The 16764-nt window shown below is 33.1% G+C and overlaps 2 protein-coding genes across 3 annotated transcripts in view; one reads left to right on the top strand and one right to left on the bottom strand.

The window, feature by feature from the left end:
- LOC142335263 (coagulation factor XII-like) overlaps positions 1–8039 on the bottom strand; it is a 42527-nt gene extending 34488 nt beyond the window's left edge. The window contains exon 1 of one of the 2 annotated variants that reach the window (XM_075383685.1): positions 7732–8039. In XM_075383685.1, coding sequence (XP_075239800.1) covers positions 7732–8005 — 274 coding nt within the window. In that variant the 5' untranslated portion in view covers positions 8006–8039. Of the gene's footprint in view, positions 1–7693 lie in introns of both variants that reach the window. The other variant, XM_075383686.1, reaches the window with a different exon arrangement.
- The window catches only part of LOC142358644 (equilibrative nucleoside transporter 3-like), a 502369-nt gene that overhangs the window by 188540 nt on the left and 297065 nt on the right, over positions 1–16764 (top strand). The gene's annotated exons all lie outside the window — the stretch shown is intronic.

The following is a 16764-nucleotide window of genomic DNA, read 5'->3' as shown; positions in this document are numbered from 1 at the left end:
AATTTCACTCTGCTTTCTCATCTTGTAAAAACAAGGAGCTCATCCACATTCTTGACTTGAAAAGATAGATAACTTTCGAAAACATACATATCGTTCAATAAACCACTATTGGAATACAATAAAGCCACGCTAGAATTACATTTGCACAACATTTCAAAATCAATGCGAACTTCTATTTATATTTAATTTCAAAACGAATACAACTATCCTTTAAATTGTACAAATAAACAAAAAAAATCTCAAATTTTTTAATGAAATCTCGTATTAACAGTTGTAATGAAGCCAAGAAACAATTGGTTGAAGTAAAACCATTGGAAGACTAAATTATAGCTCACTGGCGAAATCGACCAACGAAGAGATTTAGAAAAAAGGCCAAGCCCAAAAAATCAAAATTTGTTTTGAAAAGAATTTTCGTCAAGTCTTAACAAACAAAGGATTTCAACAAAAAGGATTATTAAGTTGCAACACCTCAGGAAGCCAATGGTCTGTTATTAATGAAACTAAGTCACGAAGCTATAAAATAACAACAAATACTGGCAGCAGCCAAAACTTAACAAACAATTTCACGACACCACAGTTTTGAAGGCACTATAATTATAAGATGTTATCCGCAAGAACTGTATACCATCCGTTGCTTCTATTCTGAAAATCAACGGGTCTTCTTTTCAAAAGGTCTACATCAAAATGACAATTAAAAAAAGAACGGTGATTCATCGCCTGTTTCTTATCTAAACATCAACGCGTCTTCTCCCTTATAAAAGGTCTATTTAGAAATGACACCAAAAGGAAACTCAAAAAGTTGAGTCATCAAAATTATCAAAATCTCGAAAATTTTATAAAATTAAATGGTTCAAGCCCTAAGTCAAATGATATAACAAAAAGTGAAAATAATGTTTGAACCAACAAAAAATTGAGACCTCTTAATAGTAGGATTGAGTTACATGGTGAGGAAAAAGAGTGAGCAAAATGGTTAACTTAAAAGACCTTAAAATAAATATTGATCAACTGAAATCTTTCAATAGGTTCAGACATACGTCTCGGAGAAGCAATCGAGATCTATCATTATCAAATTTATGTGGTACAACAACAAACATAAGCTAACATAATAAAATTCGGTAATTTTTGCGAGAAAATTGTCTCAGCCCAAAAGCAAAAACTATTCAGGAAAAACAATTAACATATTTATTTGGACCTACAGGAACACTGTGCACTTTCCCAACTACGATTTTCTTCAATTGGACCCGTCAATAAAGTGATAATTTGACAAGAAAACAAAGTGAATTTAGAGAATGTGCAATTATGCTAAAAAATGAACACTCTTAGTATCAAAATCAGAAAACCATTAGTTAAAAATAAAACCGCTACAAACTTTTGTTTATAAATTAAAACACATTAGGTTTGGACTGTGTTTACTGACAATACGCGAGAAGTTTAAAAGATAAAATAGAGGCGATGTTCAAAAAATCAGACATTTTCTGAAAACGAATGTTTTCAAATTCATACGAGACATTAGATAACAACTGAAAGCATTGTCTGGGTTCATTTAAACATCCTAGGAATAACAATTGGCGCTTTGATTGGGGAGACCAAGTCACTGGATTATAAAAACTGAAAACAGAGCATGAGAAATCCAAAACTTTTCGAAAACAAATGATCAGAGCTTTAAAAACAATGCGCTTAACTCTGAAACCATAACATCTGAAACCGTTTTGCCTAATTTTTCAAATAATAGCTTTTTAAAATTGAGCCCTTGTTGGAAGTTAATGTCAGTAACTTACATACAGAACTATAAATGCTGAAATGATTTGAAAAAAGGCTGCGCCTCAAATAAATCCTAGGATTTTTTTTACAAGAAGGATCCATTGCAAGATCAAGATCAAACTCAATAATGCTGCGTGTCTATGGAAAGACTCAATTGTCCAAATTGTTGCAAAACATTTAAGTCTTTAAACAAAATCTTTCAGTAAATTAAAGAAAAATAACGCATTTTGATAACTTTTGAAATTATATTAGTGAAATCTGCCCAAATTATAATTCGCGAAGACTCTTTAAGCCAATACAAGTACAACTAGCTCACTTTTTACCGCTATTTTGAGTTATCTACTTGCACCAAACTTATAGAAAGCGGGCTAAAAAAGTATATTCGTTCCCGTCATTGACAAAAAATGTCTAGCCAAAAACTGGGATCGAAATTTTAGAGACCCTCTTCTATCAAAACAGATGAAAAAATGACACAACAGCTAACAATGCTAACATATTTTAGAACACTTAAAAAAAATTTCGACAAAAATCTGGAAATTGTAAATAAAATCAACGGATTATCGTCTCTTTTTAACAAAAGGTTAAACCTCAAAAACCATAAAAATAATTTTATATTCTACGCTCGAAGTGCTTTCTAATAATTCTACTCACAATTCCCCACGCTGAGAATATCGGTTGGCCATAATTGACTGAACAAAAAACTATATTAGTATATAGTTCCTTACCCCTTAAAGTGGGTCCTATTAATTAATAAAAAAAGAAATAATAAAAATTGCTTTGATCAGAATACAAACACTGTAAAAATACGGACTCGAAACAAGAAGCCTTTGCAAATAATTTTCCGAATCCGCTCGTCCACATTCTTCATTTAATTTGCTACCAACTGATAAAGAGAAAAAAAATTTAACAGAAATCATACGATTCAAAAAGTCACTATGGGAATACTATAATGCCGCACTAGGGGCTCAATAAAACTTTTTTATTAGGAATACAAATCAAAACCATGAAAAAATCAAAAGACAAATTTTATTTCGATGCAAAACACGATATCTATAAAAAACAATTATGCTAAAAAATGAACACTCTTAGTATCAAAATCAGAAAACCATTAGTTAAAAATAAAACCGCTACAAACTTCTGTTTATAAATTAAAACACATTAGGTTTGGACTGTGTTTACTGACAATACGCGAGAAGTTTAAAAGATAAAATAGAAGCGATGTTCAAAAAATCAGACATTTTCTGAAAACGAATGTTTTCAAATTCATACGAGACATTAGATAACAACTGAAAGCATTGTCTGGGTTCATTTAAACATCCTAGGAATAACAATTGGTGCTTTGATTGGGGAGACCAAGTCACTGGATTATAAAAACTGAAAACAGAGCATGAGAAATCCAAAACTTTTCGAAAACAAATGATCAGAGCTTTAAAAACAATGCGCTTAACTCTGAAACCATAACATCTGAAACCGTTTTGCCTAATTTTTCAAATAATAGCTTTTTAAAATTGAGCCCTTGTTGGAAGTTAATGTCAGTAACTTACATACAGAACTATAAATGCTGAAATGATTTGAAAAAAGGCTGCGCCTCAAATAAATCCTAGGATTTTTTTTACAAGAAGGATCCATTGCAAGATCAAGATCAAACTCAATAATGCTGCGTGTCTATGGAAAGACTCAATTGTCGAAATTGTTGCAAAACATTTAAGTCTTTAAACAAAATCTTTCAGTAAATTAAAGAAAAATAACGCATTTTGATAACTTTTGAAATTATATTAGTGAAATCTGCCCAAATTATAATTCGCGAAGACTCTTTAAGCCAATACAAGTACAACTAGCTCACTTTTTACCGCTATTTTGAGTTATCTACTTGCACCAAACTTATAGAAAGCGGGCTAAAAAAGTATATTCGTTCCCGTCATTGACAAAAAATGTCTAGCCAAAAACTGGGATCGAAATTTTAGAGACCCTCTTCTATCAAAACAGATGAAAAAATGACACAACAGCTAACAATGCTAACATATTTTAGAACACTTAAAAAAAATTTCGACAAAAATCTGGAAATTGTAAATAAAATCAACGGATTATCGTCTCTTTTTAACAAAAGGTTAAACCTCAAAAACCATAAAAATAATTTTATATTCTACGCTCGAAGTGCTTTCTAATAATTCTACTCACAATTCCCCACGCTGAGAATATCGGTTGGCCATAATTGACTGAACAAAAAACTATATTAGTATATAGTTACTTACCCCTTAAAGTGGGTCCTATTAATTAATAAAAAAAGAAATAATAAAAATTGCTTTGATCAGAATACAAACACTGTAAAAATACGGACTCGAAACAAGAAGCCTTTGCAAATAATTTTCCGAATCCGCTCGTCCACATTCTTCATTTAATTTGCTACCAACTGATAAAGAGAAAAAAAATTTAACAGAAATCATACGATTCAAAAAGTCACTATGGGAATACTATAATGCCGCACTAGGGGCTCAATAAAACTTTTTTTATTAGGAATACAAAACAAAACCATGAAAAAATCAAAAGACAAATTTTATTTCGATGCAAAACACGATATCTATAAAAAACAATTATGCTAAAAAATGAACACTCTTAGTATCAAAATCAGAAAACCATTAGTTAAAAATAAAACCGCTACAAACTTCTGTTTATAAATTAAAACACATTAGGTTTGGACTGTGTTTACTGACAATACGCGAGAAGTTTAAAAGATAAAATAGAGGCGATGTTCAAAAAATCAGACATTTTCTGAAAACGAATTTTTTCAAATTCATAAGAGACATTAGATAACAACTGAAAGCATTGTCTGGGTTCATTTAAACATCCTAGGAATAACAATTGGTTCTTTGATTGGGGAGACCAAGTCACTGGATTATAAAAACTGAAAACAGAGCATGAGAAATCCAAAACTTCTCGAAAACAAATGATCAGAGCTTTAAAAACAATGCGCTTAACTCTGAAACCATAATACATGTTCGTTTTGCCTAATTTTTCAAATAGTAACTTTTTAAAATTGAGCCCTTGTTGGAAGTTAATGTCAGTAACTTACATACAGAACTATAAATGCTGAAATGATTTGAAAAAAAGCTGCGCCTTTTTTCAAAAAAAATCAAAAGACAAATTTTATTTCGATGCAAAACACGATATCTATAAAAAAACTCATGACAAATTCAAAATAGCATTAGACCAAATCTGAATAAAACAATTTAAACTATTCATCAATTAAAAAAATGGGACCTGCCTTCAATGGGACTGCGTAGGAGGTCGAATCAAAGAGAGCAAAAAGGGACGAAATTCAAAAGAAAATTTCTATCATTGAAGACAACGAAATTCAGCATTCAGATCATTAGATATTAACTGAAATCACTAAATCTTCTTTTATAATTCTATAGGAAGCAATTGAAACCTGCCATCATCCAATTTACGTCTTACAATCGCAAAAGACAAACAATTATCGGCTAAACTAAAAAGTTCAATTATTCTTGCGCCAAAACGGCAGTTAAGCCGTTAAAAGCATAAGTTTGTTTCTAAGAATTTTGAAAATGTATATTTGCTTCATTGTTGAGAAGCCAACGGGAACTACCTTTTTTGTTACCATTTAAGAAAGAAAAGAAGAATTCTATAAAACTAGTAATAAAAGAAACAAAAAAATAGTGTAATCTCGTAGTAGCAGAGCCGAGAAACAAACGGTTGAAACTAAAACCGTTTTAAAGATTGAACTAAAGCACACAGGGAACGGGTTTTTACCTGTCTTTACAGCTACTAAGCTACAGACCCACCACAAACGATTTTAAAAAAGTGGCGAAGCTCAAAAACTCAAAATTAGCAGCAACTCAGTCAGCCAATTGAGCCTGATATTAAGGAGATTTCGTCACAAGGCTACAAAATAGCAACAAATACAGGCAGAAGCCAAACCATCAAAAGCAACTTCACAATACCACAGTGTTGAAGGCACTATGATTATAAGATGTTATCCGCAAGAACTGTAAATCATCCTTTGCTTCTGATCTGAAAATCAACGGGTCTTCCTTTTAAAAGGACTACATCAAAATGACAACTAAAAAACATGAACAGTATTGAAAATTTATGAATTCAAAGATCAAAGCCGTAGGTCAAGATTTATAACCATAAGAAACAATGGCGTTTGAATCAACCAAAGTAGTTGACAATCCTTGATGATATGGTTGAGTTACATATTGACGAAATGACAGCAAAAACGAGACAGTTGACAAAATCGTTTTTTTTTTAAATTGTTTTGAAAGTCATTAAAACAGTTAGGTATAAAAAGAAAGCTTAAATGGGTTCAATTAAACGTCCTGGGCAAGTAATTGAGACTTATCATTATCAGGATTGTGTTGTACAACAACATAAAGAAAGACGAATACGGGCAAAATCAAATAAAAATGTCCACTAAATTTATCGATGGAAGTGCCTCTCGCCCATGAAGGCTTAAACTATTCAACAAAATCAATTAAGATATTTATTGGGGACTCTTCAGTGCTGTAAATTTTTTCACATTTACTTTCCTCCAATTGGAGTTGCTGATGATGTGATAATTTGACAAAGAAACAAAATGAGCAAACAAAAAGTGCAATTATGCTCAAAGTCAGAAAAAAAATTGGAGAACTATTAGTATCAAAACCAAGAGACTTTTACTTAAATAGAAAACAATTACAGACAGTATTTGATGATTTGCTAAAATGGGTTTTGGCCTGTCTTTACTGAGACTACGCCAGTAGTTGAGAGAAATAAGATAAAACAGTGGCGAAGTTCATTAGTTAATCGACAATATCTTAAAACAAATATATTGAAAGTCGTAAGAGACCTTAGAGAACAACTGAAAACATGGTCTGTGATCACTCATGATCAAGGAGGTCAGTCCTTTTGACTAAGCCATTGGACTACAAAAAAAATAACAAATGAGAGCAGAAAGTAAGAAGGCCAGAAAATTCTGCGAAAGCATTTGGTCAAAGCCATAAAAAGCGAATGCTTAACTCTGAAACCACTAAATCGTCGTTGAGCCTGATTTTTTGTAGTTTTTTGGTCACTATTTGAGCTGTGATTTGAGAATTCTTTCAGTAATTAACACAAAAAACTATAAAGGCAAAAATATTTTAAAAAAGGCTGCGCACCAATAAAATCAACAATTTTCTTAATGTTGGGTTTCATGGTGAGATCAAGGTTATCCATGAAATTGCAGCGCATTCATGTTGACTCCCTATTGTTTAAATGGTTGCGAAGTCAATCAATTTTAAAACAAATGTATTTTTAATGCATTTTGTAAAGTTATCGAGCTTAAATTGCAAAGGAATAACAAAATTACAATTCCAGACGACTCTTAAAGGCAGCGGGAATACAACTTGCTCTCTTTTTGGGCTTTCATAGAAATTTTTCGCAATTTTTAGGTGTCTACTAACAGTAAATTTAAAGAAAATGCGCTAGAAAGTGCATTCGGTTTTTCTTCGTTGACGACAAAAACGTCAACAACAAAGAAAATTTAGCATAAAATCTATTAAAAAAAGTGGGATCGAACCCTTTTCTTTTTTGGGATTCAGCAACCCTTTTCTTTTTTTAACGATAAAACCATTAACACTACCGTGAACATTTTTAATATATTTTAGAAAAAATGGCAAAAGTTGGGACAAAAATTACGGAAAGTTTAAACAAAAGCAATGTAACTCGGCCGAATGCTAGCAAAATTTAAAATCTCGATAACGCCCTGTAAAAAAACGAAATTTGAAAAATCTGATTCTATATTTTACGCTGGACGGGCTTCCTAATGATACAACTCACAACTCTCTACGATGATTATATCGATCGAGGAAAACTGACTGAACAAAAAACCCCTGTGAGTATATAGTTCCTCCCCCCACTAAAGTGGGTCGGAACAAAAATATGACTGAGCTCTAACTTGATCGGAGACTATGATTCGGGTAAGACTAAACTTGCCAAGTGAGTCATTCTGGAGACAAGACGCAGCAGTTAGGATCCATCGTCTGTTTATGAAGACACCGCAACAGAACTCACTACGCCCAACGTAGCGTATCCGAGTGAAAAACTTACGATTAAACGCCGGAGTTCCTTTTATTATCGCGGAAATAAAGGCAGGCTTCAAATGTGCGGACTCCTTGCCATAATTGAAATGAGTTGTTGAATTAGAAATTATTCCCGATAAATAAATCAAAATCAAAGTTAACATTTTAGCACTCAATTTGAGCTCCATTTCTATAGATTGGTTTTAAAGTCCGATAGATTAATTTAAGAGATTCAAGAAACGAAAGTTCGAGAAATCGGTATGATCATATAACTGCATCACAGTATTAGTTAAATTACATTGAAAAGAGCAAACGGTAAAAATTAACTGGTTCCTCGTTCAAACTTTATTCTACGCCCGCTGATAAATTTACATAGATAAAATTGATTCCAATGGTTAATATCAAATTTGGCAGTATGATGATGACATTTGGCAAAAACAAGAAATTTTCATTAAACATCATCAATCATTTTACAGATGCTTTAGCAGCGGAATGATACAGTTAAAGAATTTAGTTTGAAACCAGGGTAAAAACCTTTAAGTAAATCTACAATTGTCAAATAAGTATATGTCATTATTTGTATAGAACAACAACAAACATAAGCTAACATAATAAAATTCGGTAATTTTTGCGAGAAAATTGTCTCAGCCCAAAAGCAAAAACTATTCAGGAAAAACAATTAACATATTTATTTGGACCTACAGGAACACTGTGCACTTTCCCAACTACGATTTTCTTCAATTGCACCGGTCAATAAAGTGATAATTTGACAAGAAAACAAAGTGAATTTAGAGAATGTGCAATTATGCTAAAAAATGAACACTCTTAGTATCAAAATCAGAAAACCATTAGTTAAAAATAAAACCGCTACAAACTTTTGTTTATAAATTAAAACACATTAGGTTTGGACTGTGTTTACTGACAATACGCGAGAAGTTTAAAAGATAAAATAGAGGCGATGTTCAAAAAATCAGACATTTTCTGAAAACGAATGTTTTCAAATTCATACGAGACATTAGATAACAACTGAAAGCATTGTCTGGGTTCATTTAAACATCCTAGGAATAACAATTGGTGCTTTGATTGGGGAGACCAAGTCACTGGATTATAAAAACTGAAAACAGAGCATGAGAAATCCAAAACTTCTCGAAAACAAATGATCAGAGCTTTAAAAACAATGCGCTTAACTCTGAAACCTTAACATCTGAAACCGTTTTGCCTAATTTTTCAAATAGTAGCTTTTTAAAATTGAGCCCTTGTTGGAAGTTAATGTCAGTAACTTACATACAGAACTATAAATGCTGAAATGATTTGAAAAAAGGCTGCGCCTCAAATAAATCCTAGGATTTTTTTTACAAGAAGGATCCATTGCAAGATCAAGATCAAACTCAATAATGCTGCGTGTCTATGGAAAGACTCAATTGTCCAAATTGTTGCAAAACATTTAAGTCTTTAAACAAAATCTTTCAGTAAATTAAAGAAAAATAACGCATTTTGATAACTTTTGAAATTATATTAGTGAAATCTGCCCAAATTATAATTCGCGAAGACTCTTTAAGCCAATACAAGTACAAGTAGCTCACTTTTTACCGCTATTTTGAGTTATCTACTTGCACCAAACTTATAGAAAGCGGGCTAAAAAAGTATATTCGTTCCCGTCATTGACAAAAAATGTCTAGCCAAAAACTGGGATCGAAATTTTAGAGACCCTCTTCTATCAAAACAGATGAAAAAATGACACAACAGCTAACAATGCTAACATATTTTAGAACACTTAAGAAAAATTTCGACAAAAATCTGGAAATTGTAAATAAAATCAACGGATTATCGTCTCTTTTTAACAAAAGGTTAAACCTCAAAAACCATAAAAATAATTTTATATTTTACGCTCGAAGTGCTTTCTAAAATTTCTACTCACAATTCCCCACGCTGAGAATATCGGTTGGCCATAATTGACTGAACAAAAAACTATATTAGTATATAGTTCCTTACCCCTTAAAGTGGGTCCTATTAATTAATAAAAAAGAAATAATAAAAATTGCTATGATCAGAATACAAACACTGTAAAATACGGACTCGAAACAAGAAGCCTTTGCAAATAATTTTCCGAATCCGCTCGTCCACATTCTTCATTTAATTTGCTACCAACTGATAAAGAGAAAGAAAATTTAACAGAAATCATACGATTCAAAAAGTCACTATGGGAATACTATAATGCCGCACTAGGGGCTCAATAAAACTTTTTTTATTAGGAATACAAAACAAAACCATGAAAAAATCAAAAGACAAATTTTATTTCGATGCAAAACACGATATCTATAAAAAACAATTATGCTAAAAAATGAATACTCTTAGTATCAAAATCAGAAAACCATTAGTTAAAAATAAAACCGCTACAAACTTTTGTTTATAAATTAAAACACATTAGGTTTGGACTGTGTTTACTGACAATACGCGAGAAGTTTAAAAGATAAAATAGAGGCGATGTTCAAAAAATCAGACATTTTCTGAAAACGAATGTTTTCAAATTCATAAGAGACATTAGATAACAACTGAAAGCATTGTCTGGGTTCATTTAAACATCCTAGGATTAACAATTGGTTCTTTGATTGGGGAGACCAAGTCACTGGATTATAAAAACTGAAAACAGAGCATGAGAAATCCAAAACTTCTCGAAAACAAATGATCAGAGCTTTAAAAACAATGCGCTTAACTCTGAAACCATAATACATGTTCGTTTTGCCTAATTTTTCAAATAGTAACTTTTTAAAATTGAGCCCTTGTTGGAAGTTAATGTCAGTAACTTACATACAGAACTATAAATGCTGAAATGATTTGAAAAAAAGCTGCGCCTTTTTTCAAAAAAAATCAAAAGACAAATTTTATTTCGATGCAAAACACGATATCTATAAAAAAACTCATGACAAATTCAAAATAGCATTAGACCAAATCTGAATAAAACAATTTAAACTATTCATCAATTAAAAAAATGGGACCAGCCTTCAATGGGACTGCGTAGGAGGTCGAATCGAAGAGAGCAAAAAGGGACGAAATTCAAAAGAAAATTTCTATCATTGAAGACAACGAAATTCAGCATTCAGATCATTAGATATTAACTGAAATCACTAAATCTTCTTTTATAATTCTATAGGAAGCAATTGAAACCTGCCATCATCCAATTTACGTCTTACAACCGCAAAAGACAAACAATTATCGGCTAAACTAAAAAGTTCAATTATTCTTGCGCCAAAACGGCAGTTAAGCCGTTAAAAGCATAAGTTTGTTTCTAAGAATATTGAAAATGTATATTTGCTTCATTGTTGAGAAGCCAACGGGAACTACCATTTTTGTTACCATTTAAGAAAGAAAAGAAGAATTCTATAAAACTAGTAATATAAGAAACAAAAAAATAGTGTAATCTCGTAGTAGCAGAGCCGAGAAACAAACGGTTGAAACTAAAACCGTTTTAAAGATTGAACTAAAGCACACAGGGAACGGGTTTTTACCTGTCTTTACAGCTACTAAGCTACAGACCCACCACAAACGATTTTAAAAAAGTGGCGAAGCTCAAAAACTCAAAATTAGCAGCAACTCAGTCAGCCAATTGAGCCTGATATTAAGGAGATTTCGTCACAAGGCTACAAAATAGCAACAAATACAGGCAGAAGCCAAACCATCAAAAGCAACTTCACAATACCACAGTGTTGAAGGCACTATGATTATAAGATGTTATCCGCAAGAACTGTAAATCATCCTTTGCTTCTGATCTGAAAATCAACGGGTCTTCCTTTTAAAAGGACTACATCAAAATGACAACTAAAAAACATGAACAGTATTGAAAATTTATGAATTCAAAGATCAAAGCCGTAGGTCAAGATTTATAACCATAAGAAACAATGGCGCTTGAATCAACCAAAGTAGTTGACAATCCTTGATGATATGGTTGAGTTACATATTGACGAAATGACAGCAAAAACGAGACAGTTGACAAAATCGTTTTTTTTTTAAATTGTTTTGAAAGTCATTAAAACAGTTAGGTATAAAAAGAAAGCTTAAATGGGTTCAATTAAACGTCCTGGGCAAGTAATTGAGACTTATCATTATCAGGATTGTGTTGTACAACAACATAAAGAAAGACGAATACGGGCAAAATCAAATAAAAATGTCCACTAAATTTATCGATGGAAGTGCCTCTCGCCCATGAAGGCTTAAACTATTCAACAAAATCAATTAAGATAATTATTGGGGACTCTTCAGTGCTGTAAATTTTTTCACATTTACTTTCCTCCAATTGGAGTTGCTGATGATGTGATAATTTGACAAAGAAACAAAATGAGCAAACAAAAAGTGCAATTATGCTCAAAGTCAGAAAAAAAAATTAGAGAACTATTAGTATCAAAACCAAGAGACTTTTACTTAAATAGAAAACAATTACAGACAGTATTTGATGATTTGCTAAAATGGGTTTTGGCCTGTCTTTACTGAGACTACGCCAGTAGTTGAGAGAAATAAGATAAAACACTGGCGAAGTTCATTAGTTAATCGACAATATCTTAAAACAAATACATTGAAAGTCGTAAGAGACCTTAGAGAACAACTGAAAACATGGTCTGTGATCACTCATGATCAAGGAGGTCAGTCCTTTTGACTAAGCCATTGGACTACAAAAAAAATAACAAATGAGAGCAGAAAGTAAGAAGGCCAGAAAATTTTGCGAAAGCATTTGGTCAAAGCCATAAAAAGCGAATGCTTAACTCTGAAACCACTAAATCGTCCTTGAGCCTGATTTTTTGTAGTTTTTTGGTCACTATTTGAGCTGTGATTTGAGAATTCTGTCAGTAATTAACACAAAAAACTATAAATGCAAAAATATTTTAAAAAAGGCTGCGCACCAATAAAATCAGCAATTTTCTTAATGTTGGGTTTCATGGTGAGATCAAGGTTATCCATGAAATTGCAGCGCATTCATGTTGACTCCCTATTGTTTAAATGGTTGCGAAGTCGATCAATTTTAAAACAAATGTATTTTTAATGCATTTTGTAAAGTTATCGAGCTTAAATTGCAAAGGAATAACAAAATTACAATTCCAGACGACTCTTAAAGGCAGCGGGAATACAACTTGCTCTCTTTTTGGGCTTTCATAGAAATTTTTCGCAATTTTTAGGTGTCTACTTCCAGTAAATTTAAAGAAAATGCGCTAGAAAGCGCATTCGGTTTTTCTTCGTTGACGACAAAAACGTCAACAACAAAGAAAATTTAGCATAAAATCTATTTAAAAAAGTGGGATCGAACCCTTTTCTTTTTTGGGATTCAGCAACCCTTTTCTTTTTTTAACGATAAAACCATTAACACTACCGTGAACATTTTTAATATATTTTAGCAAAAATGGCAAAAGTTGGGACAAAAATTACGGAAAGTTTAAACAAAAGCAATGTAATTCGGCCGAATGCTAACAAAATTTAAAATCTCGATAACGCCCTGTAAAAAAACGAAATTTGAAAAATCTGATTCTATATTTTACGCTGGACGGGCTTCCTAATGATACAACTCACAACTCTCTACGATGATTATATCGATCGAGGAAAACTGACTGAACAAAAAACCCCTTTGAGTATATAGTTCCTCCCCCCACTAAAGTGGGTCGGAACAAAAATATGACTGAGCTCTAACTTGATCGGAGACTATGATTCGGGTAAGACTAAACTTGCCAAGTGAGTCATTCTGGAGACAAGACGCAGCAGTTAGGATCCATCGTCTGTTTATGAAGACACCGCCACAGAACTCACTACGCCCAACGTAGCGTATCCGAGTGAAAAACTTACGATTAAACGCCGGAGTTCCTTTTATTATCGCGGAAATAAAGGCAGGCTTCAAATGTGCGGACTCCTTGCCATAATTGAAATGAGTTGTTGAATTAGAAATTATTCCCGATAAATAAATCAAAATCAAAGTTAACATTTTAGCACTCAATTTGAGCTCCATTTCTATAGATTGGTTTTAAAGTCCGATAGATTAATTTAAGAGATTCAAGAAACGAAAGTTCGAGAAATCGGTATGATGATCACATAACTGCATCACAGTATTAGTTAAATTACATTGAAAAGAGCAAACGGTAAAAATTAACTGGTTCCTCGTTCAAACTTTATTCTACGCCCGCTGATAAATTTACATAGATAAAATTGATTCCAATGGTTAATATCAAATTTGGCAGTATGATGTTGACATTTGGCAAAAACAAGAAATTTTCATTAAACATCATCAATCATTTTACAGATGCTTTAGCAGAGGAATGATCCAGTTAAAGAATTTAGTTTGAAACCAGGGTAAAAACCTTTAAGTAAATCTACAATTGTCAAATAAGTATATGTCATTATTTGTATAGAATTTAGATCTGAAACGGTTATCAAGTTAAGTGAACTTAATAACAGTTATAGTCAAATGAAGCACAACAATGGAATAATCCACTTTCTTAACAGAGTTTTTTTGAATCTTAACTAAGTTAAAACACTCTCTTTGTGCATATTTTGATATTTTAAAGGGCTCTAATTTTCCTACTACACCTTATTGCCCAAGGTAGAGGCCCCATTCCAAAGTGCAGCCGTGTCGAATTTATCCCCCCCCCCCCGGGGGTAAAACTATGTAAGAGTAGGGGGTAAAGTAATGGGGGTAAAACGATGTAAGAATAGGGGGCAATGGAGGTAAAACAATGTAATAGTAAGGGGTAATGGGGGTAACCCCCCACAAACCCCTACTCCTGCGTCGTTTAAGCCACCCTTACCCCCTACTCTTGCGTCATTTTACCCCTCAAGAACCCCTACTCTTACATCGTTTTGCTCCCCCCATTACCCCTACTCTTGTATCATTTTACCCTCTTGGCAGGCCCATTTATACATCGATTTACCTCCATAGTCTCAGTGACAGCCTTGAAATCACAATCTCTGTCCATGAGCCAGATCGCTTTAGTCCTGAGACCACAGATGCTTGCACAACACTAGCCATCGCATGCATATCATTTAAAAATTGTACCCTTCAATCTTACATCATTTTACTCCTCTAAAATTAGCCCCTAAATTTTTATCTTTTTGGGGGGTAATTTTGGGGGTAAAATCTAACAATTCCCCCTTACTCCCCATTACAACTCTTATCTTACATCATTTTAATCCCCTAAAATTACCCCTTCCTAATTTTATATCTTTTAAGATGAAAATTTTGGGGTAAAAATCTAACAATTCCCCCCTTAATCCTCATTAACCCCATTATCTTACATAGTTTTGTCCCTTAAAATTACAACCTAATCATACCTCTATATGAAGGTTAATTTTTGACGATGTAAAATCTAACAATCCCGCTTTACTACTCATTATCGCCCTAACCTTACATCGTTTTACCCCCTAATTTTACCCCATAATCTTACCTCTTCTTTTTTTTTTGGGGGGGGGGGGGTAATTTCTGGTGGGTAAAATCTAAACCCCCCATTACCCCCATTACCTCCTAATCTTAATCGTTTTACCCCCTAAAGTTAGCCCCCAATCTTACATAGTTTTACCCCCATAGACAATTAAAATCTAAAAATTCCCGCCACTACTCCGGTAAAATCAAAAAATTTCCGCCACTACTCCCCATTACCCCCTAATCTTACATAGTTTTTTTTACCCCCATAGACAATTACCCCCTACTCTTATATCAGTTAGGGGGGGGGGAGGTAATCAGGGTGTGTGTGTGTGTGGGGGGGTACTTTCAACACGGGTACTCCATTTGGGTTATTTCCAATCGCCATTTTTTCTGCTTTAAGCGCGACATGATACTACTTTCGTATAATTGCCGCTTGATCAATGAAACGAACTGAGTTCAACAGAAGTGATCATAAGGCACCTCTGCCCAACGGAATTGAAAATCTGACCCCTTTGTTGGAATTCAACGACGAATGAGTGGCAGATCTTTTCAACAATCGCCTCCCTCTTGCAACAAGAGGAGGCAATTTTTCAACTGAATTTGTCATACGGTATGGATAAACCATCATATATCCATAGCCGTATTCAGTTCAGTTTTATCCATGAAGGCCAAGTGCTAGTGTTATTTAGTTTAATTTCAGTTCATCCAAATCTTCATCACTTCTTGTCTGTTCATGCTGTCTGTGCAGGAAACTGTCTGTTCAGCTTATAAACAAATCTTGCAGTTCCTTCCTGTCTTGTGATTACGTTATGAATAAAACTTTCATTTCCTAATTTGTACTTCAATTTAATCATTCGGTAATTTGCATTGCTGAAAATCAGTTCTAAATTAAATCTAGTTGTGGTACAGTGGTACATTTCATTCAGTTGGGGCTATTGAATTGGTACGCCAAATCAAGTTATTCAGTTAAATTTAATTTGGTTCATTTTAAATTGCCATTTATTGTAATCATTAATTTAGTTCATGTTTGAAGATCAAATATTAAGTTTTCACGTCCGTTAAATTTGTTTATATCCTGCACCTGATGACTTTGTGTGTTCATACTGATAATCCTGTGATTTTGAATTGCCGCAATTGGAATACCATTGTGGTGATCAAATTGTTGATCAGTTTTAGTTGTCTCAATTTTAATCATTCTGCTCTTTTTTTTTAATTCAACCTAGTTGTCTCTCTCTACTTGAATTCGCTACGCCAAAGCAAAAAGTTGTAATAGACAATTTCTGAGCTCTATTTCGCTAAGCGAAATGACAATCCAAAATTAGAAGTGTTTTCGCTCCGCCAAATCAACACATATTTTGTATTCAAAATATTGAATTGCTCTACTATAAAATTAATAGTTAAATCGCTCCGCGAATTAACCCAATAATTCGGAATAATACAATACGCAATTCGGCACCGCGAATCACAACGACTACAGATTGTGAATCTGTATCACATGGCGCAGCCAGATCGTGAATCTAGAAAGACACCATTGTCGATAGAGCCATTCTGGGA

This window comes from Convolutriloba macropyga, chromosome 2, assembly GCF_964194025.1.
Source record: "Convolutriloba macropyga chromosome 2, txConMacr16.3, whole genome shotgun sequence".
NCBI lineage: Eukaryota > Metazoa > Xenacoelomorpha > Acoela > Convolutidae > Convolutriloba > Convolutriloba macropyga.
This window is presented reverse-complemented; position numbering and strand designations above follow the sequence as displayed.